Here is a 24870-nt window from a genome sequence, read left to right as displayed (position 1 = left end):
AGAATTAAATTTACAACATTATGTTAGAAAAATCTGTAACTTTTTTTCTAGTTCTTCAAAATTTGCTTTTGATTGCTCATTTTATAATTATTCACAATATTTAACACACCTACACAGTAAACACGTAAACACAGTTAATAACGACGATAACTCGTACACTGACGATAAAATACAAATAAACTGACCACAAAATAACGATGAAACTATCGGTATTAAAAATTAAAACCATTATAGATAAAATATATTTAACTAAAGTCTAAAAGTAACCGTCATAACATCCTTATAGTCATAATATAGACGACATAATAATCGATACGAATTAGTGTATACAACATTATAAGAGTTTTTCAGGGGACAGGGATCTTCGATCTTAGGTCATCATTACACTCAATATGTCACTACCTACAACCGCGGTGTCATTATAAACGGTTTTTACTGTATTATAATAATATTATGTTGCAGTACGTGTCGCATTAATTACAGTCGCGGGCCACGGTAGGTGCACATAACACGACGCTTAGGTATAGGTATAATGATAGCCTGCAGGTGTACGTATATAATATTATGTACATAAAATAACATATATATATATATATGCGTACTGACCGCGGTTGATGTCTGACAATAATAATAGGCAGGTATACCTCTTTACCGATGAAGTGTTTCGCATACATAACTTAAGGGTGAATTTACGTTCAGTTACTGTTTGGCGTTGTTTTCGCGTGTGTTGTGGTTTCAGCGGTTGACTGCGGTCCTCCCGAAAGTCCGTACAACGGAAACGCGGTATTCACGTCTACGTCCTACAATTCGGTAGTATCATACGAATGTAAATACGGTTACATACTGTCCGGTGAGCCGACTAGGCGGTGCGGTGCGAACGGCAAGTGGTCAGGCACAACGCCAACATGTCAAGGTAAATGCAAAAATGAGAATTTAAATAGGCGGGCTCGGAAAAGAATAATATAACAACTGCACGGTAGTAGTGTAAACGACGATATACGGTATTCCACGGTGTTGTGGGATTTTAAATTTATGTTTCAAAAAAAAAAATAATAATAATAATAAACCTTTGTCATCAGATATTAGTATATCAACGTATAGTCTCGCAATAATGTATTGTAGCCATTAGCCACGTATAGAAGGTACTCTAAAAGGTTTTATTAATTAGGTTTATATTACTTATTCGTTTTTTTTTGTTGTTTTTTTTTATAGTGAATTTCATTCTTATTTTCAAATTTTCAATAGGTATTGGACTTGACTCGAAATTCCAACACTTGAAAAGTCGCTAATTCATTTCTTAAAAAAAAAAAAAAAAAAAAAAAAATTTAAAAGCTGAATATCATCAAATATTTCATTTTAAATTTACATTTTTTTTAAATTATGGCTAAATAGGTGTAACGGCGTAAAGATTGTTTATCTTCGCCGATAGTTTTATTGCAATTAAATAGTTTTATTTTTTTGTCATATATTACGGTAGGTACTGATATAACTATTTAAGAAATAAATGAGTTGATACAGAGATATTTTAAAAACACATAACAATATTTATGTAAAAGGTATCGCAGAAGTGTTATTATTATTAGCTGTTTGCATATTTTTGGAACTAATCGAGAAACCCTAATAATTCCGTGATTCAAATTGATTTGGTTGTACACCCTTTTAGTTTTTTTTTTTTTTTTTAATCTACCCAAAACAATAAAAATGTAACGATAGAGATAGATTGCGGATCTCCGGGAGAGCTTCATAACGGTTGGCTAGAGAACACTGAAAGCGGCACTGGTCTAGGTGCGACGATTATTTACCGATGTCAAGACGGAATGCTTCTTGTAGGGAACTCATCGACAGTGTGCCTTGCCGATGGACAGTGGCGTTATCCACCACCGCTGTGCCTAGGTAAGTTTATTTTGCCAGCCGACATGGTCGTTTAAAAATTATATGTAGATAACGACTGCCATTTGTTTGTATGCGCGTCGCGGAAAAAAAACAAAACGTGATCTCGCATAAATGTGCTTTACAGCTCCATGTGTCGTTCCGGTTATCCAACAAGGTCACGTGAACATCACTAGGTCAAACGATTCAACTCCTTACATACCGAAAACGGCTGGTGGTCCTATTTTAGCGAAACATGGTGACAAGCTGTCTGTAAAGTGCAACGCAAAATACGAGCCAGCCACCGGAAACAACGATCTCGCTACGTGTAATAATGGTACCTGGACTTACATACCGAAATGCGAACCAGGCAAGAAATATTATAATATTATAATTATTATTTTCACCCGCCATACACTTTTATGTAAGTGAGGGTTGGTAGGTACTATAAATTAGCCCAAGTAGGGATTTTCATAATGTGTATTTTTCTTCCCAGAATATTTTGGTGGTTGAAAATAAAGCCTTTCGGATTTATCATGAACTTCAGGACAATTTTATTTATAAAAATTTCAAATTTTTCATATCAAATATAATATTTAACCTCCTCCCCCTCTCACCACCTAATTCAAATTGCTCTGTTTTCGGCCAAACCTTTTGGTGAAATTAAAACCTATACCTGCTATACAATTATTGTATTATTAATTTGACTAAAAGGCAACTTAGAATCTTTTATCTCATATTTTTATCGTATTAATTATTTGCGTGTTCGCATTAAGTAGATACCTATAATGTAGTGTTAAGCGTTTAATAAAAAGTTTTATACAATTTTATAAGCTCTAAATAAAATGCATTTCACCTTGATCAACGAGCTTCTGTAAACTAGTCTGACTCGCAAAAGTGGAAATTGTATAGTGAATAACAACTCAAACAATTAAATAGGACCACAATAATTGTTGAGCTCATTAAAAGATCGGGCTTACGTTTTTTTCAGCTCATTGCAAACGTCTACCTTTGATCCCAAAAAACGGCATAGTTCTGGCACCACGAATGAGTCACGGTGCCAAGGCAAAGTTCTCGTGTCGAGATGGCTACTCACTGGTGGGGGACCGGTACACCGAATGCCGGTACGGAAATTGGTCCGGAGAAACTCCAAAATGCGACGAAGGTATTTAATATTTGATTAATGTTATACGATCGTCCTTTGATTACTGGCATCGAACCGTGAAACACATTACTTTTTTCAGTTTATTGCACTTTCCCTGGATATATCGAACACGGTAAAGTTTTATTAGTGGGAAGTATGGGCGTTTATGACTACAGACCATATGTCCGAAAGATAAAAAACAACAAGCAAATCTCGTTTGAATGTGATCGAGAATATGTAATCGAATCAGGACCCGTAGGTGCAACCTGTATCGGTGGAAAATGGAGCCCCGGATATCTGCCAAAGTAAAAGAATAATAAAAATAATAATAGTTATATCCGTTTTTCAATTTACCAAAAACGATATTATAGAACAGTATATAATTGGAAACGCAAATTTATAAATTATTACAAAATATATTTTGTGCTATTCTCATTTTAGGTGCGTGCCATCAATACATCCAAAACTCAGACTCAGTAGATCTATTAAGAATAGTACTGATAATAATACGAACGAACCGATAACGGAAAAACCTAATTTTTATCAGATTGGCAAATTAATAACTTCTATAAAAGCTTGGTGGAAAAGAAGTAAACGTGCATTATCAGCACAAAATCAACAAGTGATGAAAGCCAAACAAACGTCTAATAAAGATCAAACAGCCAAAAATCCGGGAGTTAATAGAGGATCCAGAGGTCGGGAATCCGGAGATGTATCATTCAAAGATTACGACACCGAAGATGGTAACTCCACGATAGATGGAGAAAAAGGATCGCACAAAGGTGCTAAAGGCAAAGGCAAACATGGAAAAAGAAAAGGTAGGTTTTGTAGTTCGTATAAAATACTTGAAATGCAGAAATGTACATAAAAATATATTATTATTATTATTATTATTATCAAGACCCGGATTAAATGCATTATTAAAGGTTTTTGATTGGACAATACTTTTTAGTAGGAAAAATGTGATACATATAGAACAGATGGTTTGACATTTAATCCGTAACTCAGATAACAAAAATAAACTGTAATAATATTTTGTCAAGCATAAAATAAAAATATTCTTAAAAGACTTTTTTATTACATATTATATAGGATTTTAATAATTCAAAGTGCACATTACGCAAGAGTTTTGCATACAGTTAACTAGCAAAAACGTTGCATTTTAAAACATTATTTTTAGAAATTTGTTTCGCAAAAAAAATCAGTTGTTTTGTTTATAATCGCGGTAATATTTTTTTTATGCTATCTGTGAGTTCATCGTTCAACGGCCATGGTCAATTGCCAACATTTAATAAATGCTACGTTGTGATCGTGAGTGCTGTAGGTACTACCTATTTTTAGTGGTGAATATAGTACTAAAAAAATGCCATTCAATTGTAATTTTTAATAATAAGAAAGGAATAGTTTAGCTATATATTTTTGATAACACACACAAATATATTTATGAATAAATTATTATCAAAATATATATTTACTATAAAGATTTTTGCTAAATTAATATTTTTAAGTTAGGTTTTCACATTTTTTATGTCATTAAATTTGGGTTCTGTAGTTATCATATTATACTGGTATATATAATATAATATACACTTTTTTGGTTTTAATTCACAGTTGGTCCTTGTGAACCTTTAAAAAATAGTACCAATGTACATATAGAAATTGTGAAGCAAGGAAAGCATGCGAATGTTACTCATTCACATGGAACCGTACTCAAAGTGTCATGTGACCATGGGTACCAACCTAACGTGGTCAACGGAACTGCTAAATGCTGGAGAACTCGATGGAAGCCAGCAAAACCTGACTGCAAACTTAGTAAAATAAATTTAATTTTTCGAAATACTTGTTTACCGTAAAGTTTATAACTATTTTAATTTAATTTACAGAACCTTGCTTAATACCATACTCAGCAAATGGTTTTTACAGTAAAGTGGAACCAACGTATTTAAATGTAACCGAAAGCACCGAGTTTATGGATGGTGAAATCGTAACTATTACATGTTTTTCTGGATTTAATCTAAAAGGCCCTTCGAGAATGGAATGCAAAAAGGGTGACTGGGATGTTGGAACTATTTCTGAGTGCACTCCTGGTAACATAGTTCTTTATTTTAATTAAATACAAGGTTAACGATTAATGTTTTAGTTTATACTAATATAATAAGTACAGTATTACCTAAAAGGGAACAGTGTATAGTAGGTAACAGCCAATATAATTAAAATATATTGTACAGACAAATATTATAGAGATCAACATTAGTGAGATGCATACCTTGAGCTATGTGTCCGTTGATTAGTGGTGAAAAAGGACTTTTTAATTGTTGGATAGATTATAATCATACTATATTATAATTTAAAATGCAATAGAATTTAAATCATCATTAAACATATTATTTCAGCTCCATGTGAGTTACCGGCTATAACTCATGGCCAATATTTACTTGGATATAGAGCAGGCCTTACGATCGCTAATGGATCGTTTGTTACCTTCCAATGCGATCCAGAATTCATAAAGACAACATCAGTTTCCATCGAATGTGTATTAGGTCGATTAGTTCCTAAAGTTCCTTCTTGCAAAAGAGGTAATTTAACATATTTTATTTGAAATAAAATATTACAAACGGCATGTCATGATTTATTGTATGATACCTGTGATATTTTGTAAATAAGAAAACAATGGTTTTACAAATGTATTTCCAGATGGTGGATTATTCATTACCGGTGCGGATATTTTGAAAAAAAGTGAATTAGGCACCATTGATCTTTTGTCTGGGCTTCGTGGATCTTGCGGACCCCCAGAATCGGTTCACGGATCAATGGTGTTCAGAAACGGAGAACTGTTAAAAGATGCGGAAAAGAGGTAAGTACCTATAACATATGATAATGATGTAACGATGTGCAATAATAAATTTAAATTTGTGATAAATAATTGTGTTTTTCTTCAGTTTTCCCGATGGGACAGAAGTGACGTTTAATTGCATTGGAAACATTATAGACGAAAAGGTTACGTGGCGTATACGATGTGAAGACGGCAACTGGATTGGACGGTCGTTGAATTGCAGTAAGTCGTTTTTAGTTTATTTACTAGTGAGAGCGAATAAATATTTACGGTAAATTTCAGCGAAACCTGTCGAAACCATGAACTCCACTTTAGACAACACCACTTGTATGTTTCGTAACAGCGAGCCCAACGTGGTAACTTTTATAGGTGACACGATGATCACCAACGAGCTAACCGAATTTAACGCAGGAACCACTTTGGTAATATTTACCATTTAATATCATAACACAAACTGACACTGACAATGCGTGTTATCAATTGTTATCATAATAATGCACATTATTTTGACATTTATTTTGTCGCCCGTATCTGAGTACGACTTGAAGTCCGGTGTGTTCGTTTTAGGTATCTCGATGCTCAGACATTGGAAAATACGCAATGGAAGGATCCAACAGGCGGGTGTGTTCGAATGGTGAATGGTCTGGACAACGTCCGGTTTGTTTTGGGCTTAACCAGGAAAATGATTATGCACGTATGTTGTAAAAATGTATTCCTATTATTATTGTTTGCTTCGATATCCATATAGGACCTTACATTTACTGAGGATTTTCGTCAATCAATCGAATGATATTCTGTTAGATTAATGATTATGATATGGGTATTAAAAAATGTTAGTAATTATTATCATATTATACACATTATTGTTTGTAATCGCGAAAAATCAAAACGATTTCTCTAAAACATTAACACGTTATTGTTTTTGTAAGACATGTGAAAGTTAAAAAAAATTAATTTGCGCATATTAATCCCTTTGTACCGTGTACCGTTTTTAGTGGAAAAACCGCCAACAATACTGTTTCGCCATCAGCTGGGACCAATAGCGCAGAGCAACGAGGGACGACTGGTCGTCTACCCGGGAACGATATTGCACATGGAATGTCTGTGGATCAAACGGTTCGGCACTCCGAAATGGAACGTCAGTCATTCGTTCCGGTAACATGTCCACGACTTTACGTCATTTGATTTGAGCACGTATAATTTCATTACATCCGTGTCGGTGTTGTAGGAAGTATCCGGAGGGTTGGACAACCGACCCCGGCCGAGATCCGGATCTCGAGTATCGGCTGAGTATCTATCACGCGAGTAGAGATGACTCAGGGCTGTTTTCGTGCATTACCCCTACAAGACACACTCATTCGGTCGAAATAATCGTCAAAGGTTCGAATTTTTTTATTTTATTTTTATTTTTTGAACTGTTTAACTAGCTCAACGCTAAACATAATTAAGTGTGTATATAACGAAGGTAATATTATAAATACGATAACGCTCTGTTTCACTGAAAAAATAAAATATATTATTTGCAATATACTAACAATTTTATTTTACTACTCGTTCTAAACGAATTTTAGCCGTGCACTGTCCTTCTATACCGTCGAAACGAAGTTTGATCATTGGTTCGCAAAACACGAAACTAAACACTCGCGTAAAGTTTTCTTGCGCTAAAGGCAACAATCTGATTGGGGCCTCTGAAATCGCCTGTTTGCCTTCGGGTAACTGGAGCGATCCGATCCCGGCATGTGAGAGTAAGTTTATCGATTACTATATTATGGTAGTATTTTATTATGTCTTATAACTTGTATAATATGTAAGCCAAAACTAAAAACAAAACAAACAAACTATATTCGGACAAAACGAAATATAATATTTGTTACGAGTATTATAGCTCCATATATTGAGTATACCTACAACTATTGTATAGTTTATAACATTTGTTAAAAACTATACGCAATGTTTGCACAGTCGATTGTCGGAGAACATTATTCCGAACTTATTGCCGTGTATTTTTGTTTTTGTTTTCTTATTTCGATAATAGTCATCGAGTGCGAAAAGATCGATAATCTAACCGACCCAAACCTACGGATAGCCGTGCTCAGTCGCCAAGTGGGCGGTGAAATAATGTTTAGCTGCATGCAAGGATTCGGACTCGACGGGCCCACACACTCGACTTGCCTGCCAACCGGCGAATGGGAACAGCCTTTCCCCACGTGCGCAGGTATATATTACAGATTTCACACGGTATATCATATTAATATAATCATATACTGTTGCAATTGTGATTATTGGAAAACTATGGGAGCGGAGGCTATCGCCTTTTTTTGCGGGTACTCAGTGACTTCGAAAAACTGATCCCCTCCCCGCCATCACAACCACCAACCGCCCCTTTTTGATCTCGGGCCCTAAGTGTAATTGATATGTTGTAGCGGTCACTTGTCCCTGGCCAGGGGACCCGCCGCACGGTTACGCGGCCGTCTCTCAAAACTCGTACAGGCCGGGCGAACACGTGTCCATCAGCTGCGAACCGTACTACGTGTTGGACGGTCAGCCCAAGCTGATTTGTGGGGACAACGGAGAGTGGTCAGCGCCAATGCCAATCTGTAAGTGGGGAGGGTACAGTGTGCATGTATAGCGACTTCGAACGAACGCCGCCCGAAGCATCCTGCCGGAATACGTCACGACGGATCTCCTGGCCAAAGTATAATTTATCAATATTCCCGTCCGCCAAATCCAGGGGTGGCCGACTCGCGAAGGCGTCTTGCCGAATGGATAAAAAAATCATTTTTTACACACCTATTTTTACAATACTTATGATTGAGACTCTGTCCAAACTAAAAACGTTCTGTTATTTTCGAAGATAATATTATTATATCTGGCTCGCGGTGGAAGATTTATCACCCAAGACCCTGATATGATATAAAATCTATCCAGTACCCGTTCACTGTCGACGATACGATTAACATCGGTACCGTCGCGAAAATATAATATTATCATGTACAATTGACTAGACACCTAAACATTCTCAATTATTTTAAATAATACATCCCACGCCAAAATGAAAAGAATGCGTCAGCTTTATTTTTTCTTCAAACTAAATATGTAATTTAAATCATCTTTGTTTAAATGTCACATTTTGCGATGTACATTTAAATTAGAATCACACGTTCTCTCTTTTAATACATAATATATCAATCTGCATGCGCCCTCCATTACTTAACGCGCACGAGATTATATTAATAAAACGTTTATAAGTTTGTAAATCTGTTTAAACAGATTTGATTGAAAAATGACCACAATTAATTATTATGTATTTGAACGTGTAAAATACAAATAACGTAATATTTAGCCTGGAAAAAATTAATCGTTGAAATTGCAATCGTGTTTACGTACGAAAATCCAAATACAGACACCTAAAAAAATTGAGTGTACCATTTAAATTAATACCATAGTTTTAGCGACGCACTAATCGATTGTTGCGCGCATCACCTATGTATAAAATCGATAATAATGTGCTTTAGGCATTTCTTTTCTCGGCCCCCGATAACAATGGCGATGCCATATTATATCATTGTTATGAACAACTTATCATAATATTATAATATACGCCTCGGCGGCCGCACGTTCGTTCGTTCGCGTCCGTTTTTTTTCGAAATAATAACGATTTCGAAGTCGCTCTTCACTCAGTGCCCGAACCGACCGACTGTATTTCCTCGTGTTCGCAGGTGTTCAAGCCTGCCCGTACCCGGGCACGGTGATCCGGGGACGCATGTCCACCGTCAAGTTTTACTACGCCATCGGCGACGTGATCACTTTCAGCTGCGACGAGGACTTGAAAATCAAGGGCGCCCCCGTGCTGCGGTGCCTCAAACACGGAAAATGGTCGAATTCCATACCGACTTGTGTGTCCAGGAATGACACTCAGCGGATACAGTAACAACACTCGCGATTTCTTAACCCATCGCACAGCATATTTTACCCGCCGACATATTATTATTATGTTTTATAATATTTCATCATACTACGACGATATACGTGGAATAGTCACGATCGTTTGTATTTTATTATTGTTTATTATTATTATTATTTAATTTTTTTTCGGATCTCCTTAGTTCCGTTTGAGTTTTGGTAAAATGTTTAGTCGACACCGTGCGTTCCTATAATAAACCGTACAATACTACAATACTATAATATTGTAATGATCATATAATAATGACACTCACAAAACCCTAACAAGCTTATACCGAGTGCCAAAACGTGTTTCCGACAAAGTGCGAGTAATTGATGATTTATCCGAACGAAAAAACATTGAACGGTGTCAGAATATGAAAAATTATAATATCTAATACAAATCAATAATTTCGTTTACGATTTATTACTAAACGGTTATTACGCAAGTCGTAACCAACAGCTGGTTCAACTCGATGACACGCGGTGGTGGGTGGGCAGAGCCTTTCGTTTTCATCCACCTATAAATTCGCGTACGCTCCGGAAATTCATTATTAGTGTGTTTATTAGTGTATACTTATATAATATTCTTCAGTGATTCATAGTTATGATGCACTTAAATAACGTCGCGATTAAACATTTTATGAATTTTTTTTTAATTTTAAACACGACGTTATATTAGATATAATATCCACGAGAAGTTTACAAAACTTGAATTACAAGCAACTACGTTACAATTGTGTATAAATATAATGTCTCCCGCGTCATAGTACCCACCCATTATGTTTGTATACTACACATATTATATAGTTTCTCATATACCTATTATTTATTACATAATACGTATATATTACATATTATTATAGACAATAATGTATATTGATTTTACCGTTTTTCAATATTATAATATAGAAACGGCGGTGATATGATTTTAGAATCAAATGCAAAATTGCAAAAATATATTATCATGTTATTAAATAAAAATCGGAATAACCTTCTAACCCTTAATATTAGTGTTAAAATTATCTTAATACGCATATCTTGACTGTACTCTCATCATATATATAGCGTTTTCTTTATATAGTGTGTTGTTAGAATTCAAATATAGATAAATCTAATGTTGTTCATTCATTTATTCATTACACATAATCGTGTCCATATAGCATTAAAGGTATATTTAATATATACTATATTATATAGATCAACCTTGTTGTATTTATATCTAGAATATATTATTACAATATTATCATACATATATAGGCATATGATATAATATATTATATGTACATTATATTATTGTACTGTATTTAAAATACCAATAAAGTTAAATGATATACATTCGTCTGTTGCTTGTTATACCTATAACAGCCAATGGAGAGAAAGGATTTTCGTTTATTATTGCAATACAGCTAATATTTACAATTTTTTTTTTCAAGCGCAATGTCACTTTGGGATTACCTAATACAAATCCCAATAGCCCATCGCCGACTTAAAATATTTTAGTAAACCTTGTGGGACACACCATCTATAACATGGTTAAAATATTATGAGTTTCTTTCGGACAATAAAATATTATTATATGTATTATACTTACGAATCAATAACTGACTGCAAAATTAAGTACATACCTTTGGAATAATATAAAACGGATTTGATCAAGTTTAATTATTATTATTTCGTTTACTTTTTTTTTTTTACAATGTTGTATTCAATCTATTTCAAACAAGAACCATAAGAACAACTGAGGTAATATATAGTAATAAAATAGAAATAAAACAGATAGATATAACAGAGAATAGAACTTAAAATCCTCCCAGTGGAGGTACTACAATAAAAAAAAAAACATGAATATTAAGATTGAATCAGTTTGTCAATAGGTTTCTACACCACTTGCGCTTTAGCCGTTTGAAAGGATTTCCAAGAATAGTCAAGGAAAAGGCATACATGAGTGGGTTTCTAATGTTTCTATGGTTATTAAGATGCAGTTATGGAATTTTTTGTTGTGCGTTTTAGCCACGTTTGCAACAAAGGGTATGGAGAAGTCGTGATGAAGTGTTTGATTGGAAACGTAATAAGGTGCTTTAATGATTCGTCTTAGAGTTTTGGATTGATAGGTTTGTATTCTATTGATGTTAAGTCGAGTTTTTAGATTTATTTTTGTTTATCTTAAGTAAGTTGAAAGAGTTCCCAATTCATGTGACCATTCGTGAGTGACGAAGGGTGAGGTTTAATGGGAGGGAGGATGAAGTGTCAATTGTAAGCATAACAGGGTAGTGATCTGAGCAGGGTTCATGTAAATTTGTTATACGACAGTTAAGACTGTTTGAGATTTTCGTTATGTAAATATAGAGTATATCAAGTCTTTTCCTGGGTGAGTTGGGACATTATATGTGGAAAAAGGGGGTGAGAGTATTTTATATTGCTGGAGTATTATTATACAGAGTAGGATGTTATCACGGGGGTTGTTTGTATGGCATCGGGCATCCCCATTGAGTATGCTTAGCATTTATGTTTCCTTCTATTACGTATTTGATCCAAGATAATTAAAATGGTCGTTAAATTTATTTGGTGTTATATTGTGACATGATGGGCAGTATGTTGCTGATATTGTAATAGGTTGATGGTTCAGCATTAAAGATAGGGTACAATAAGCTTGTATAGTTGTATATGTGAGGTTTGGTAATTAGGTAAAGGGTAGAATTGGAGTGTAGATCTGACAATTATTGCTGCTCCAACGTGGGCTGTGCCGTCAGAATGGCAGGTGTGAAAGCATTTATAGCCTAGTTTCAGGAATTAGTGCAACGTCAATTCATTTGTTCTATAGTGTGGCTAGTAATTCATTTTTATGTCTATTGAGCACGTTTGCGTTCCAGGTGAGTGGCAAGAAGTTTAGTTAGTAAAGACTAAAGAGGTCAGAGGATTAATGATGGATTTAAATTCGTTTAAAAAATTTGACAGAGCGTTGTTCTCGTTGTTCTCAATGATGGGAAGTGAATTTGTATTATTTCGTTTTCAAAACTTTTTTTTAAAATCATTATCATTGTTCTTATTCGACGTGACGAGAATTATAAGCAAAACTATAGTGAAATACATCAAACGGTATGGCGCAGAATTTCTTTACCGATGTCATAAATATTACAATATAATTTGTATTATTCATACACTAATATGAAATATGATAATATATTAAATCCGGCGTCTTGTATAGGCAATTTTGATACATATATGCGTGACAAACCAATAATGAAATACGAGTACACTGATACATCTCGGCGAAACGATAAACGATTGTACATATTATCTCTACGATATTATAATATTATATAATGTTATTGATTATCAATATAATATCAGTTAAGCTATTATTGGTAACATAATATAAACGTATATATTGTATGTATTATATATCGAGTTGTTAAAAATTACTGTTATAATAATTATTACAGTTTATAACTATGCTCTGTCCGTGGACAGAACGAACCGACGAAAATTGATTATTTCTGCGCATCCCCACGCAACACCCAGTCATGTGTGATTCACACCGGCCGATCATAAGTTAGGTCACAAAAATAAATTCCACTTTACAAAATATAATATTATGGAACATTTATACTATGTACACAAAAGTGCGATAGTCCCAAATATATGTTATGAATAATAATAAATATACTCATTTGAACGAGTAATTTTAGGTGTGTCGTATTTTTTTTGTACCCCCCCCCCCCCTCTCTCGTGAATATTGCAATTTTCGGTCCACCGCGTAAATTCATTTATTTGTATATCATATAATATTATTACGTCCCACGCGGTAACGCTAAACGTTACTACTTATACATATAATACCTTATAGGTATACGTCGCGAAAGTAAACGTAGCATCCGCGAGACAAACGTGCGACCGCATCTTAAAATGATGAATTTTGTAATTTCCGGAACCATTAGAGAACGGTTTAGCGTATATACATGCCGCGGCGACTCGTAGAAAGTGCATTGCAGCAGTGAGTTTAAACGACGTCCGTTTATGTACGCGCACATAATGGAAACGGAAGACAGACCGTCGCCGCCCCCGCCTTCTTCCGCCACCCATATTCTACACCGGCTACAGCCACGACTCGGTAAACATTTGCCGAGATCGCGACGAAAAAACAAACAACGTGGCGCGTGCAAAACGACCAATCGATTAATATCGCGACGACAATTAAACTATAACAGCAAAAAAAAAAAAAAAAAACACCCCATTCTGAGGAGAAATCGTTGTGTTAGTATAATTAGTATATTAATTATTAATATTATTTTGGAATGGAATATATTTGAAAATTGTTAAATTTAATTAAAAAAGTTGTATGGCCTGAAGAGGCGAGAAATGGTTGAATAATAATAATAATAATTTCATATTAGACTCTTGTTTTAAGCGGCGATATTCGCGGCACAAAATCAAAACAAAACTATAAAAGCGGGGAACTTTCATCGTACGCGGGTAAAAGTTCAGTTCACACACAGAATTTAATATTATGGAGACTTTTCGACTTTATTTTATACACACGTGATGGTCTTATATATCACACGTCGTATCTCCACAATTGTAGCTTTGTGTAAAATATTGTAATTTAATTCAAGTTTGACTGTTATAAGGTCTTATTATTATATTAAAATGTATATAAAAAAAAAAACACACAAAGTAAAGATGCATTATCATACTTCTACATCAATACAAAAAAGTGCTATTTAACAATACATTAGTACATTATTACTGCAATAAACATTATTTTCTACATCCAAATCTTATCAAAAAATTATTATATTAGTATGTTTTAAATTTTTTTTGGTTTTTTAGGCTATGCAATTTTGTGTGTAAATTTGATTAAACATCCATGGTCTTATGAAATATTGCACAGTTGTAATTTTTATCCCCCAAATCGATCATCTTAATATTTTGTTGAAGTTGATTCGATACCACGATTTGTTGAACACACGCGTGACATAGGATTTTAGACGAGTTCTTTCCCAAACGTACCGATTGATCTAATAAACTGATAAGAATTCTAAAAACATATTTAAATTTTCCGTTAACACTGTTTGAGATCAATTTCCTCATATTTTTTATATTATCCTATCCAATATTAGGTATAGGTACTCAAAGCATTATATTAAAAAATTGTCATATTTCAAAATTTGAAAAATTTAAAAAAAGTCGGGCTCAAGTAGACTTGATGACAAATTTTAATATGTTTTATTAATTGTTATCGTTTTACTAAATCAATTATTACTACGTTACCAAAGAACACTTCTAAAATCCTATGTCAAGCATGTGTTAGACACAGACAAAAAAATCACAGTATCGAATCCCACATAACAAATATTGTGTAGTAATATAAAAATGAGATGTAAGTGTAATATATATATTATCTCTTCTTACTGATATATGTAGTTATATATTATGATTTATCGTTTTACGTTTATATAATATATGTATATGCATTACGTACGCGCTACAATTTACTACCTCATTATTCATATTATATTACACTGCCTTATTTATGCCAGATCGGACATATGCACTGGGCCCACTCAAAAGATGGACCCACCAACATCAGGCATTCAAAATTAATAGTATACCTTTTTATCATACTTTGGAAAAATAAAATATATTTGGATTTTACTTGAATATGTTGGAGGGTTAAAAAGTATAATAGGGTTTTCCCGAAAGCGATGACCTCAATCATCATTGCCGAGAACAAAATCGCCAGAAGAAGCAAAATTGCCTTTATTATCGTAATAATAGTACAATTATTATTGAACATGGTTCAAAATATAATATTTTAAAACCATGCTATTGACGTTATTTTCTTGCGTGATATTCTCAGTCATATATTTATTGTACCTATACTATCTATTTGTCATTTGCTTATTATTTTTAATGATTTCAAGTGTCAACAAAATATTTAAGTGGTCCAATGAAGAGAAAATTAAAGGATAAACGTGACGAAGAAATAAAAATACTGAATATTAACTAGGGGCATTGAAAGAGTAAGGTGTGCCTTGTATATTAAACAATCACATTTTTAACGATGATCCTATACTACTCAAAAGAAACTAATTACATACAACATTAATTTAAAATACATAATTACAAATGACCAGATCCATAAGCATAAGCCGAAGAAGTGATGCTGTCCAGATTGAGCCGAGGGTTGTTGCTTGTCGCTTGAACAGATGTTATAGTGTAAATATCTGTGTGACATTTCATACATTATAACAATATATATTTTTTATAATAAGATGATTATGAATAATTTAATGATGTTGCGATTTTCGTTAACCAAAAGTTATACAGAATAATAATCATTAGAGTTGTTTTTGTAAATAAATCATAAATGGTATAGGATACCTACACGCGCTACGCTCTAAGATTAATTAATTCAAATAAAATAATTGCTATATATTTTAACGATTAAATATAAATAGTAAAACACACATTTTGTTTTTATAGTTTGTTTCGTAAATCCAAAAGTTCTATAGATAAGGTACTTTAAAGTAAAAACTTCTGAGACCAAACTCTGAAATTATTTGATGAGAGAAAACTTTTTGTTGCTATACATTAAAACTATAATGGAACGAAGAAATTATGTTTAAAATGGTACCCTACAGCTTATGCTGTGAACATGTTGCCTATCCGTATATACTCTATATGTATATATTACTGTGTATGTGAGCAATCGGTGAATGCTAACAGTCACCTGTTAATGTCATCATCGTACACCAAAGTCATCAGTGAATGTTGTCAAACGTATTAGGACTATTTGTAAACATACACTAGTGAATGTCGACATTTACACAACGATATTGATGAATGATGTTGTTAATGCCAATATTATTTATTCTGATCTAATCATAGTATCTAATATTCTAGTACTTATCGATACAGTAAAGATATTGTAGAAGTTGATAATTTCAACATGATCAACAAATTTGACAATCTTTTGCACCAAATTTATCAATTATTGATGGGCAAAGGTATAAAGTGCACCTACTCAAAAAAGCGTGATTTAGAAATTCTGACATTTTATGTACCTAGTATAAAATGCCAAAATGTTATGTAAGTAAAATAATTTTCCACGTTTTTTAGATTCTGAACGAAGTGATGAATGTATTAATTTTACAATATGTTTTTTTTTTTTTTTTGTACACAGCATAACTATTCGAAATAATGCTTCAATTTCAAACTTTGGGGGTGGTTTCCGATGTAAAAGTGAATATCCTTGGTGTATTATAGAGGTCAAAAGTAAACATTTTCCAACAGTTTTCAGAAAAATCGAGAAAAACAAAAAACAAAAAAAATAACAGAAAAACGGGAATTTTTACGCAAAACCAATTTTCGAACAAAAACACAATTTTTTTTTATATGGTTATAATTCAAAAACTAATCACTGTAAATATTTGAAATTTTCACCAAACGGTTATGTTAGTGTTATCTATATACAGTTTAATTTTCAAAAATTTTTGACTTTTTTGAGATATTTATGAACCACTGAAATTTTCGATTTTTATGAGAATTTTTTTTGAAGTGTCGGTAAAAAAATTTTAGATGACCAAAAAAACTTGAAAATTTAATACAAGGTTCCTTATGAGTTGTTCTTATAGTGATTAAAAAATTATAAGAATACATACCCACAATTTTTTTATTAGCATTTGAAGTTCAAATATTGACAAAAATTCGTCAAAACCATGAATATTTGCAAATTATTTTATAGTTCAAAATTCATAAAATTGTTTTTATTTATATCTAAGGTTAAAAAATCCAACACTAAGTTTTACATAAGTTTTGCTTCAAATAGCTATAGAAAAAATTTGAAGCGTCATTATAAGAAAAATGTTTTGAGCGTTTGAATTTTAAATTTTTATGAAATCAGGTATATGTATATCTATGATAATATAAGGTATTATGAATTATGATAACTACATGCAATATTTTTGGAAAAATAGATTAACCATACCTTATTCAAAATGCGTCCTAATTAAAAATTAATATATTTGTTTCAAAATAGAATACATGACAATATTTAAATATAATATATCCTAGACTGTCAAATCATCTCCGTTCAGAATCGTTTTTCGTGTACAATAATACCTATCATTGCATTCAAATCTAACCTACCCAAGTCAGAGGTCCGCCCCACCACCTAATGTACAGCAGAGCGACATCCGCACTTACCCGCTTTTTTGTAATCTGGCCATAAGAATTAAACACATAATGGTTCAAACCAACAGCGAAAATATTAAAGTATATAATCGTACACTGCATAAATATCTTTGATTCAGGCCATTCAGCCATTCAGGATACAAACAATTGTTGGTCATAAATTCATGGCGCGGTCACGTTTAAAATCTAAACTAGATTTATCGATCTGATTTTTTAATAATAATTTTTGTATAGCAAACTAATCATAATTTAAATTAATAATACCTACAAGTATAATATTATTTAATAATAATAATAATAACAATAAATATATTGAGAGTTAAACATATTGTTTCTATTTTATATGCTATTATTTATAGGTATAGTCTATATATTACTACATTATAATATTATGTGCAAACACGTACCTATGTTAATATTAACCAAAACCCTGTTGAGTATGTCATTGACATTGTACATTGACCAAAATCCTGAAGTAAATGTCAATATACATTAGTAAATGTTTATATTATTTTAATTTTTGAACACTCGCCAATTTAGTAGGTATGTGTCGACATTCACTAGGCGATTGTCAGCACTCGCCAATATTATGAACATTCACAGTAACATATATAGTATTAGTCAGGATCGTTCAAAAAAGGGTAAGGAGGTGCTAACAAACTCCAACAATTGCCCTACCCCAATCTACCGTATTATTAATACTAATAACTATTAATCTGTGCTACAGCTCATTAATTTTTTTTTTTTTTGATAGCACTAACCTATATAGTTTATAATAATTATAAATGAAAAAGATTAAGTTCTTCCCTAAATGTGTTGTGAAATTTTGATAATTCTACTGTAAATACAGAGGGAGTAAAGTTATCCCATGCAAAACAATTTTTTTTATGTTTTACGTTTGTAAGGCAGATCAGATAACACATGAGGTGTCCTCTTAAATGATCTAGACATAGCTATGAAAATGGGATTTTTATAAAAAAAATTTTACTACTAATCAATTGTTGTTTTGTCGAAATTTAAATGCTTATAAAAAATAATTGTTTCTAAGATGTATCGTTAATATTTTTATTAAATGACAAAGTAAAAGAAATTAGGGTAGATTAAATCAAAACATTTAAATGAGCTTAAGAGTAATATATAAGATATACTAATGTATAGAAGTTTCTTAATTTTTAAAATTAAACCAAAACATTAAACAATAATATTTATTGCTATTATATGACCTAATAATAATCTAAAACTGTAGGCAATCTTTAAAAGTAAACAAACTTTTTTTGCGATTTAAATAAAATACACAATCTAAACATTTTTCTAATTAAAGCATAGAATAAATTAAATAAATAATTTAAAAAAAACTAATAATTTATTTAATTTATTCTATGTTCCAAGTTAGGTAAAAAATACAAATTGAATAAAGTATCATCATAGGAAATTAGAGTCTACTCTAAACTAGAATAAAATCGCACTTAAAATAGAAATTTCTTGAAGCGACATGAAAATTGATTCAACTTTAATAAATTAATGTACCTCACATATTTGGTGAGCTTTACCTTAGCCCATATTTAATTAAAAATATTTTTTTTCAACACACGAATTCGTACCTACAATGATTAACTATGATTGTACTTTGTAACAATATTATCGGGATATTTTTTGGTGATAAATTTACCGGGATATCATATGTCTAACTTTTAATATTAAGTTATTAATATTTAAATCAACGTAAACACTAATAAGTAATAAGTAATAAAAATCGTGAAATTTTATGGACGATTGACAACGAATTATCGTTATTGTCATCAGAGACTGTTGTTACATTAACATTCAAATTATTAAAGCTCTATAATCAATAAACGTTATAATATATTATTTCCCCTTGTAAAATGTATGATCATAATAATGATATTAATATTTACTTAGTTCGGTCTATCGTTCCCGCGTACAACCATCAGTACAATAATTCTTTGGTAGATTGCGCGATGCGTTATACTGACGTAATAATATTAATATGTTATCAGTCAACAACTTACTTTAACCATATTATTATTATTATTATTATTATTATTGAGCTATCATTGTGTAGCAATAATTGTGTTTCGAGGGCTTCTTGACTCTAGAGCCCTACACTTATCGTGTTCAGGTTGTAAGTCAGCGCTGATATAGATACGTCGTGGTTTGTAGACATTGCCTATATATATACGCAACAGGTGTATGTAGTATCAACAGTCATCACTCGTCATTGTTTTTTCACTGAATAATTGTCGACCTAATAACGCATTATTATGATGGCGAGTTCATACGTAGACAGTTTAAATAATTTTCTCGTTCAATGACAGTGCTGACCAGCTCTAAAAAGTAAATACTAATATATATTATTATATAATAGTAGCATCAGCAAATAATTTTATTTCGAAATAAATTGTAATATAATGACAATATTTGTGCATGATTTCATTCTGCTTGCAACATAAGTATGGATAATCGGATAAGGTTAAAAAGCCTGCTGCTAACTGTAACAATGAAATCACTGAATGGCTCATATTCTATTGTCGGTTGTTGATTTGTAGAGAACTCGTGATCACATGACCCAGTGCTGCCCTTTAGTACCTATCTATATTTTACTTTTTGAAGCTTCTGCTACCTAAAGGATCATCTGATTATTGTCCATGTATTACACTACGAGGCATCAGGCTGTAAAAACGTATTTATTTATTTTGCAAATTAAACGGGTGGACCTAAAATTATTTATTCGCGTGATTAATGCGACGGTATTTGGGTACTATAGGTATATTTCGCCTACAAACTTGAGATTGGTTCCCAACGTCCTGCCGGGTCCATCAGTATATATGGGAGTCGATCGCTTTTGTTGGTAGCTCGCAGTAAACCGCTATATGCGCCTCCCCCGTATGTATTATGCCGGCGAATGCAGTCCGACAGGGCCCGTTCTAGCTTTTTCAGCGCCCATCAGTGCAAGTGTTATTTCAGCCGCTTTCGCCCTATTTTTAAACACATATATATAAGCAGGCAACCGCACGCGCCCCTTTGATTTTGGCGCCCCTGTGCCGTCGGTGCGTAGATTGTATCTAAAATCAGCCCTGCAGCCCGAAATAGAACAGCCCCAAGTCAAAATCAATGAGATGTCGCTATTTGCGGGTTGCGGATGCTATATAGGACAGTGTAATGATTTACAGATAACTGACTCGACTCATTTATGTCACACTCAGTGAATTTGCGTAGGTTAACAGAACACTGGAACGTATAGAGTAGTACGAGCATACATATTATTGACACAGCCAGACAGTCGAGTCCGAAACACAATCGGGTCTGTAACACGATCAAGTCTGAACCCCGGTCAAGCTTACATAATTAAATTTCATAATTAAATTGTTTAACTACCGGTACTCCTGTGATCTTCAATATACTACCCTCAAGAACAGGGTTACTCAGGTGATAGTATACTATATAATATAATTATAAGTCAATCATTATATAAATATTGTCTTATTATAATATATCGTGTTCAATTATGTTAGTCTATGAACGCAGGTCATAATATAGTTCCTAAAACCCATAAAATATAACTCAGGAAACTTTATTTTTTCGATCCAACAACCCGGTTCTCAAGACTGGTTCGCGTAATAGGAATAGCTAACCGACTACTCCTTAACTGGATAGGATTTGGTGGGGGATTTGGTATAAATATCGACAGTCTCTTAATTTAAATAAACGAAGTAGGTGTGTTGCAACAGTAAATCTGATAAATGGCTGCCTAGGTTCTGGCTATAAAATGCCTCCAGATGGTGGAGACGATCTTCGGGCGGAAGAAGGCTGCGAATCGTGTCAGACAAGCATGTGGTAGACGGGTGCAGAAGAGTACCTAAATGTGATAGTGTAGGACCTACACTGTAGGTCTATGGATCAAAGTCCGGCTATTTAGGGTGGTTATAGGCCCATACATACATATGTTTAATATATTTTGAAGTTTGGTAAATTAATGATATGGGACCTGGTGGCAGTATTTTGGTAAACACTTAACAGTTCTCACTCGGTTCCTACTTTCCTAGCAGTATAGTTATTTACAAGAATACGACACTGAATGACCAATCGTGAGTAGGCATCGGCATTGCTGCAGGTGACTCGCGGAGGAGAAATAACAGGACCGTCAAAATTATTTTTCTTTAATTTCGGTTTTGCGCACATTTTATAATATAGATATTTGATCTATTTTTATGATGTATTTGGAGATAAGGACAATTAAAAAAAAATCCTTCCTTATGAAGTTTTTCCAACTGGAGAATGAATCGCAATTGGTACGAAGCTACGAAATTGCTCATGCAGTATATAGTTACCCTGAAAGAAACAGGGTGCACTTTATTACTCAATACCCTATAAATATCTTTCAAATCTGTTTGTGGGACATACAACTAGACTAATCGATTATAAATTCCTATGACTTAAAATTTTATTAACGCTTGTATTTTGCACATGCCCAACAAAACTTCATTTTTTTTTTAAATGGCAGCCTTTATTTTAAATATCATTTTCGGATTGATCGGTTTTAAAATAAAATATTTGATAAATTTTTTGAAAGTCCCTCCGTTTTGTAGAATCAGAAGTAGTCAAATCAACTTTTTAATATTAAATAATTGAACATTTATTTTACTTCAAATTGCGTGTATTTTTTTTTTCAATCAGAATTATAATTAGGCATCTATTAAAATAATAAGAGTCTTTCTATGATTGTTATCTACCTATTTATTGAATAACTTGTTGAATAGTGTCAGTTATTTGTTATTCGAGGAAATTTATTTAATTAATCATTATAGAAAAAACACATAAACTTAGTTAAATGCCAAATGCTAAAAATTTTAATCCCTCACAACTGAGTGGTATACAGCGCATACACATAATTCATTTGACTATACTGATGGTGTGTTTGTTTAAATGTAAATAGGTAATCTATAAGTAATTTTCTTATTTAAAAAAAGAAGAGATTTCATAACTTGTAATCTGATGGAAACTGCGTGTTCCGATTTCAAATTCCTAATCAGTGGCCACTTGGAAATTAAGGGGTATTTTTTGTACGGCATCCGGAAATTGTTTTTGCATACGATCGTTCGTTTACATTATATATAAATATATTTATATTGACATATTACCGTAATCTGCTACCTATTTTATACGGGATATAGTACTTACGAAGCTCATAGATATACCCGAATCTTTGGTCATGTAGACATTTTTCGCACTTATTAAATACAATGCAGGTACGATTATATTCGTAAGTATAACCATTAACTACCATTAACCGTAACGCCGGACCGACGAACACAACGAGTGTATAACCCGTCAAGATAGTAATATATAGCTATAGATATTATAATATATGTATTATATAAACCAGGTTAAGATATTAGCAGTTGAGGCTTATTATCAACACAAATCGTTGGCCGTAGCCATTTTCCTCCAAAACCGAGATACCGTTTTCCTCCACTGTCCATTTTCCTCCAAAAAAATAAAAAATAATTCTTGTCCGTTTTCCTCCAATAAATAAAATAATAAAATAGTTAATAAAAATATGGATACATGCAATTATACATAGCCAAAAAAAAATGTAATTGTCAGGTATTATGTTTAATACAAATAAAATAGTTTTTCTCACTCAATGGTGTAATCATAATAATCGTTGACAACTAATACACAATATAACATATATAAGTACATACGTATATATACATATATGCCCGTATGTTATATGTATAGACCGGTATCTTTATTAGGCTTAACTGATATAGATAGCTGATATCAAGATGTAATCATCAACCGATAAGTGCAAATTGTGATCCGAGCTTTACTCTATCTTTTTAAAACGGGACTTAATACTACAACTAAAATATTGGAGGGAAATAGACATAAATTTAATCAAAAATAATATGGGGGGAAATAGAAACCAAACTTATTTTGTGGACAGTGGAGGAAAAAGGTATCTCGATTTTGGAGGAAAATGCAACCACCCAAATCGGTGATGATAACCATGATGTGGGCAACTAGTATCTATCTAATCTGACTACATTTAGATTTTTTTTTTAAATGTATTGTTATTGATGCATAGTAATAAATAATAATGAATACTATAATAGGATTTAAATTTTGAATTATGTAAAATTATTTAGCAATTTCGTTTAATTCCACATAAATTGTCTTAAACAAATTAATACAAGTACTTTTAACGAATAAGTTTTATGCCCTATTTCTTTTTATAATACATTAACCAAAATAATTATACAACACTAAAAAAAATATCGATAAACAATTTAAAAATCGTAATTTTCCTTAAATAATAATGAATATAATTATACAAATAATATTTATATTAATAATAATAATAATAATAATAATAATAATAATAATAATAATAATAATGATAATGATAATAATAATAATATAAATATTAATAATGATAATAATAATAGTAATAAATTATACGAATAGAAACGATCTGAAACCTACATAATTTTAATACCTAAAAATTAAACATTCACATAATTTATTGTTCAACTCTATTTTTTTTTTAAACATTTAATATTATAATCTTATTTTAAGTTCAACTACTTATATTCGTTCGGATTAAGTCTGCTTAAGTACGATATTATTTACAATCTAGAAATAAAATTCCAAGTGATATACACCGATTACATGCCCACCCAGTTAACGTTCACCGATAAATACAAACACATATTCGTCAACATAATAACAATAATCATCATTATTAAAATAATAATTATTATTACTACTACTAGTATTATTATCATTATTATTCTAATAACGTTGGCAAACAACTGCACACTGCAGTACCTATACATATACAATACAATCGAGATAG

At 32.3% G+C, this 24870-nt stretch overlaps 1 protein-coding gene across 6 annotated transcripts in view; it reads left to right on the top strand.

The window, feature by feature from the left end:
- The window catches only part of Hasp (Hig-anchoring scaffold protein), a 74638-nt gene extending 63512 nt beyond the window's left edge, over nt 1-11126 (top strand). Inside the window, exons 7-25 of one of the 6 annotated variants that reach the window (XM_015514227.2) lie at nt 740-913; nt 1714-1893; nt 2018-2239; nt 2861-3034; nt 3114-3318; nt 3455-3831; nt 4625-4825; nt 4897-5100; nt 5407-5589; nt 5708-5867; nt 5953-6068; nt 6129-6268; nt 6414-6540; nt 6842-7001; nt 7075-7226; nt 7418-7591; nt 7882-8061; nt 8270-8443; nt 9566-11126. In XM_015514227.2, the coding sequence (XP_015369713.2) occupies nt 740-913; nt 1714-1893; nt 2018-2239; nt 2861-3034; nt 3114-3318; nt 3455-3831; nt 4625-4825; nt 4897-5100; nt 5407-5589; nt 5708-5867; nt 5953-6068; nt 6129-6268; nt 6414-6540; nt 6842-7001; nt 7075-7226; nt 7418-7591; nt 7882-8061; nt 8270-8443; nt 9566-9777 (3515 nt within the window). In that variant the 3' untranslated portion in view covers nt 9778-11126. Of the gene's footprint in view, nt 1-730; nt 914-1713; nt 1894-2017; nt 2240-2860; nt 3035-3113; nt 3319-3454; nt 3832-4624; nt 4826-4896; nt 5101-5406; nt 5590-5707; nt 5868-5952; nt 6069-6128; nt 6269-6413; nt 6541-6841; nt 7002-7074; nt 7227-7417; nt 7592-7881; nt 8062-8269; nt 8444-9565 lie in introns of all 6 variants that reach the window. The other 5 variants (XM_015514234.2, XM_015514221.2, XM_015514259.2 and 2 more) reach the window with 5 other exon arrangements.
- The last annotated feature ends 13744 nt before the right edge of the window (nt 11127-24870 follow it).

Source organism: Diuraphis noxia, unplaced genomic scaffold (assembly GCF_037042655.1).
Source record: "Diuraphis noxia isolate RWA-SAM2 unplaced genomic scaffold, SU_Dnox_SAM2 contig0004, whole genome shotgun sequence".
NCBI lineage: Eukaryota > Metazoa > Arthropoda > Insecta > Hemiptera > Aphididae > Diuraphis > Diuraphis noxia.
The sequence above is the reverse complement of the archived record's forward strand: the minus strand, read 5'-3'. Positions and strand labels throughout refer to the sequence as shown.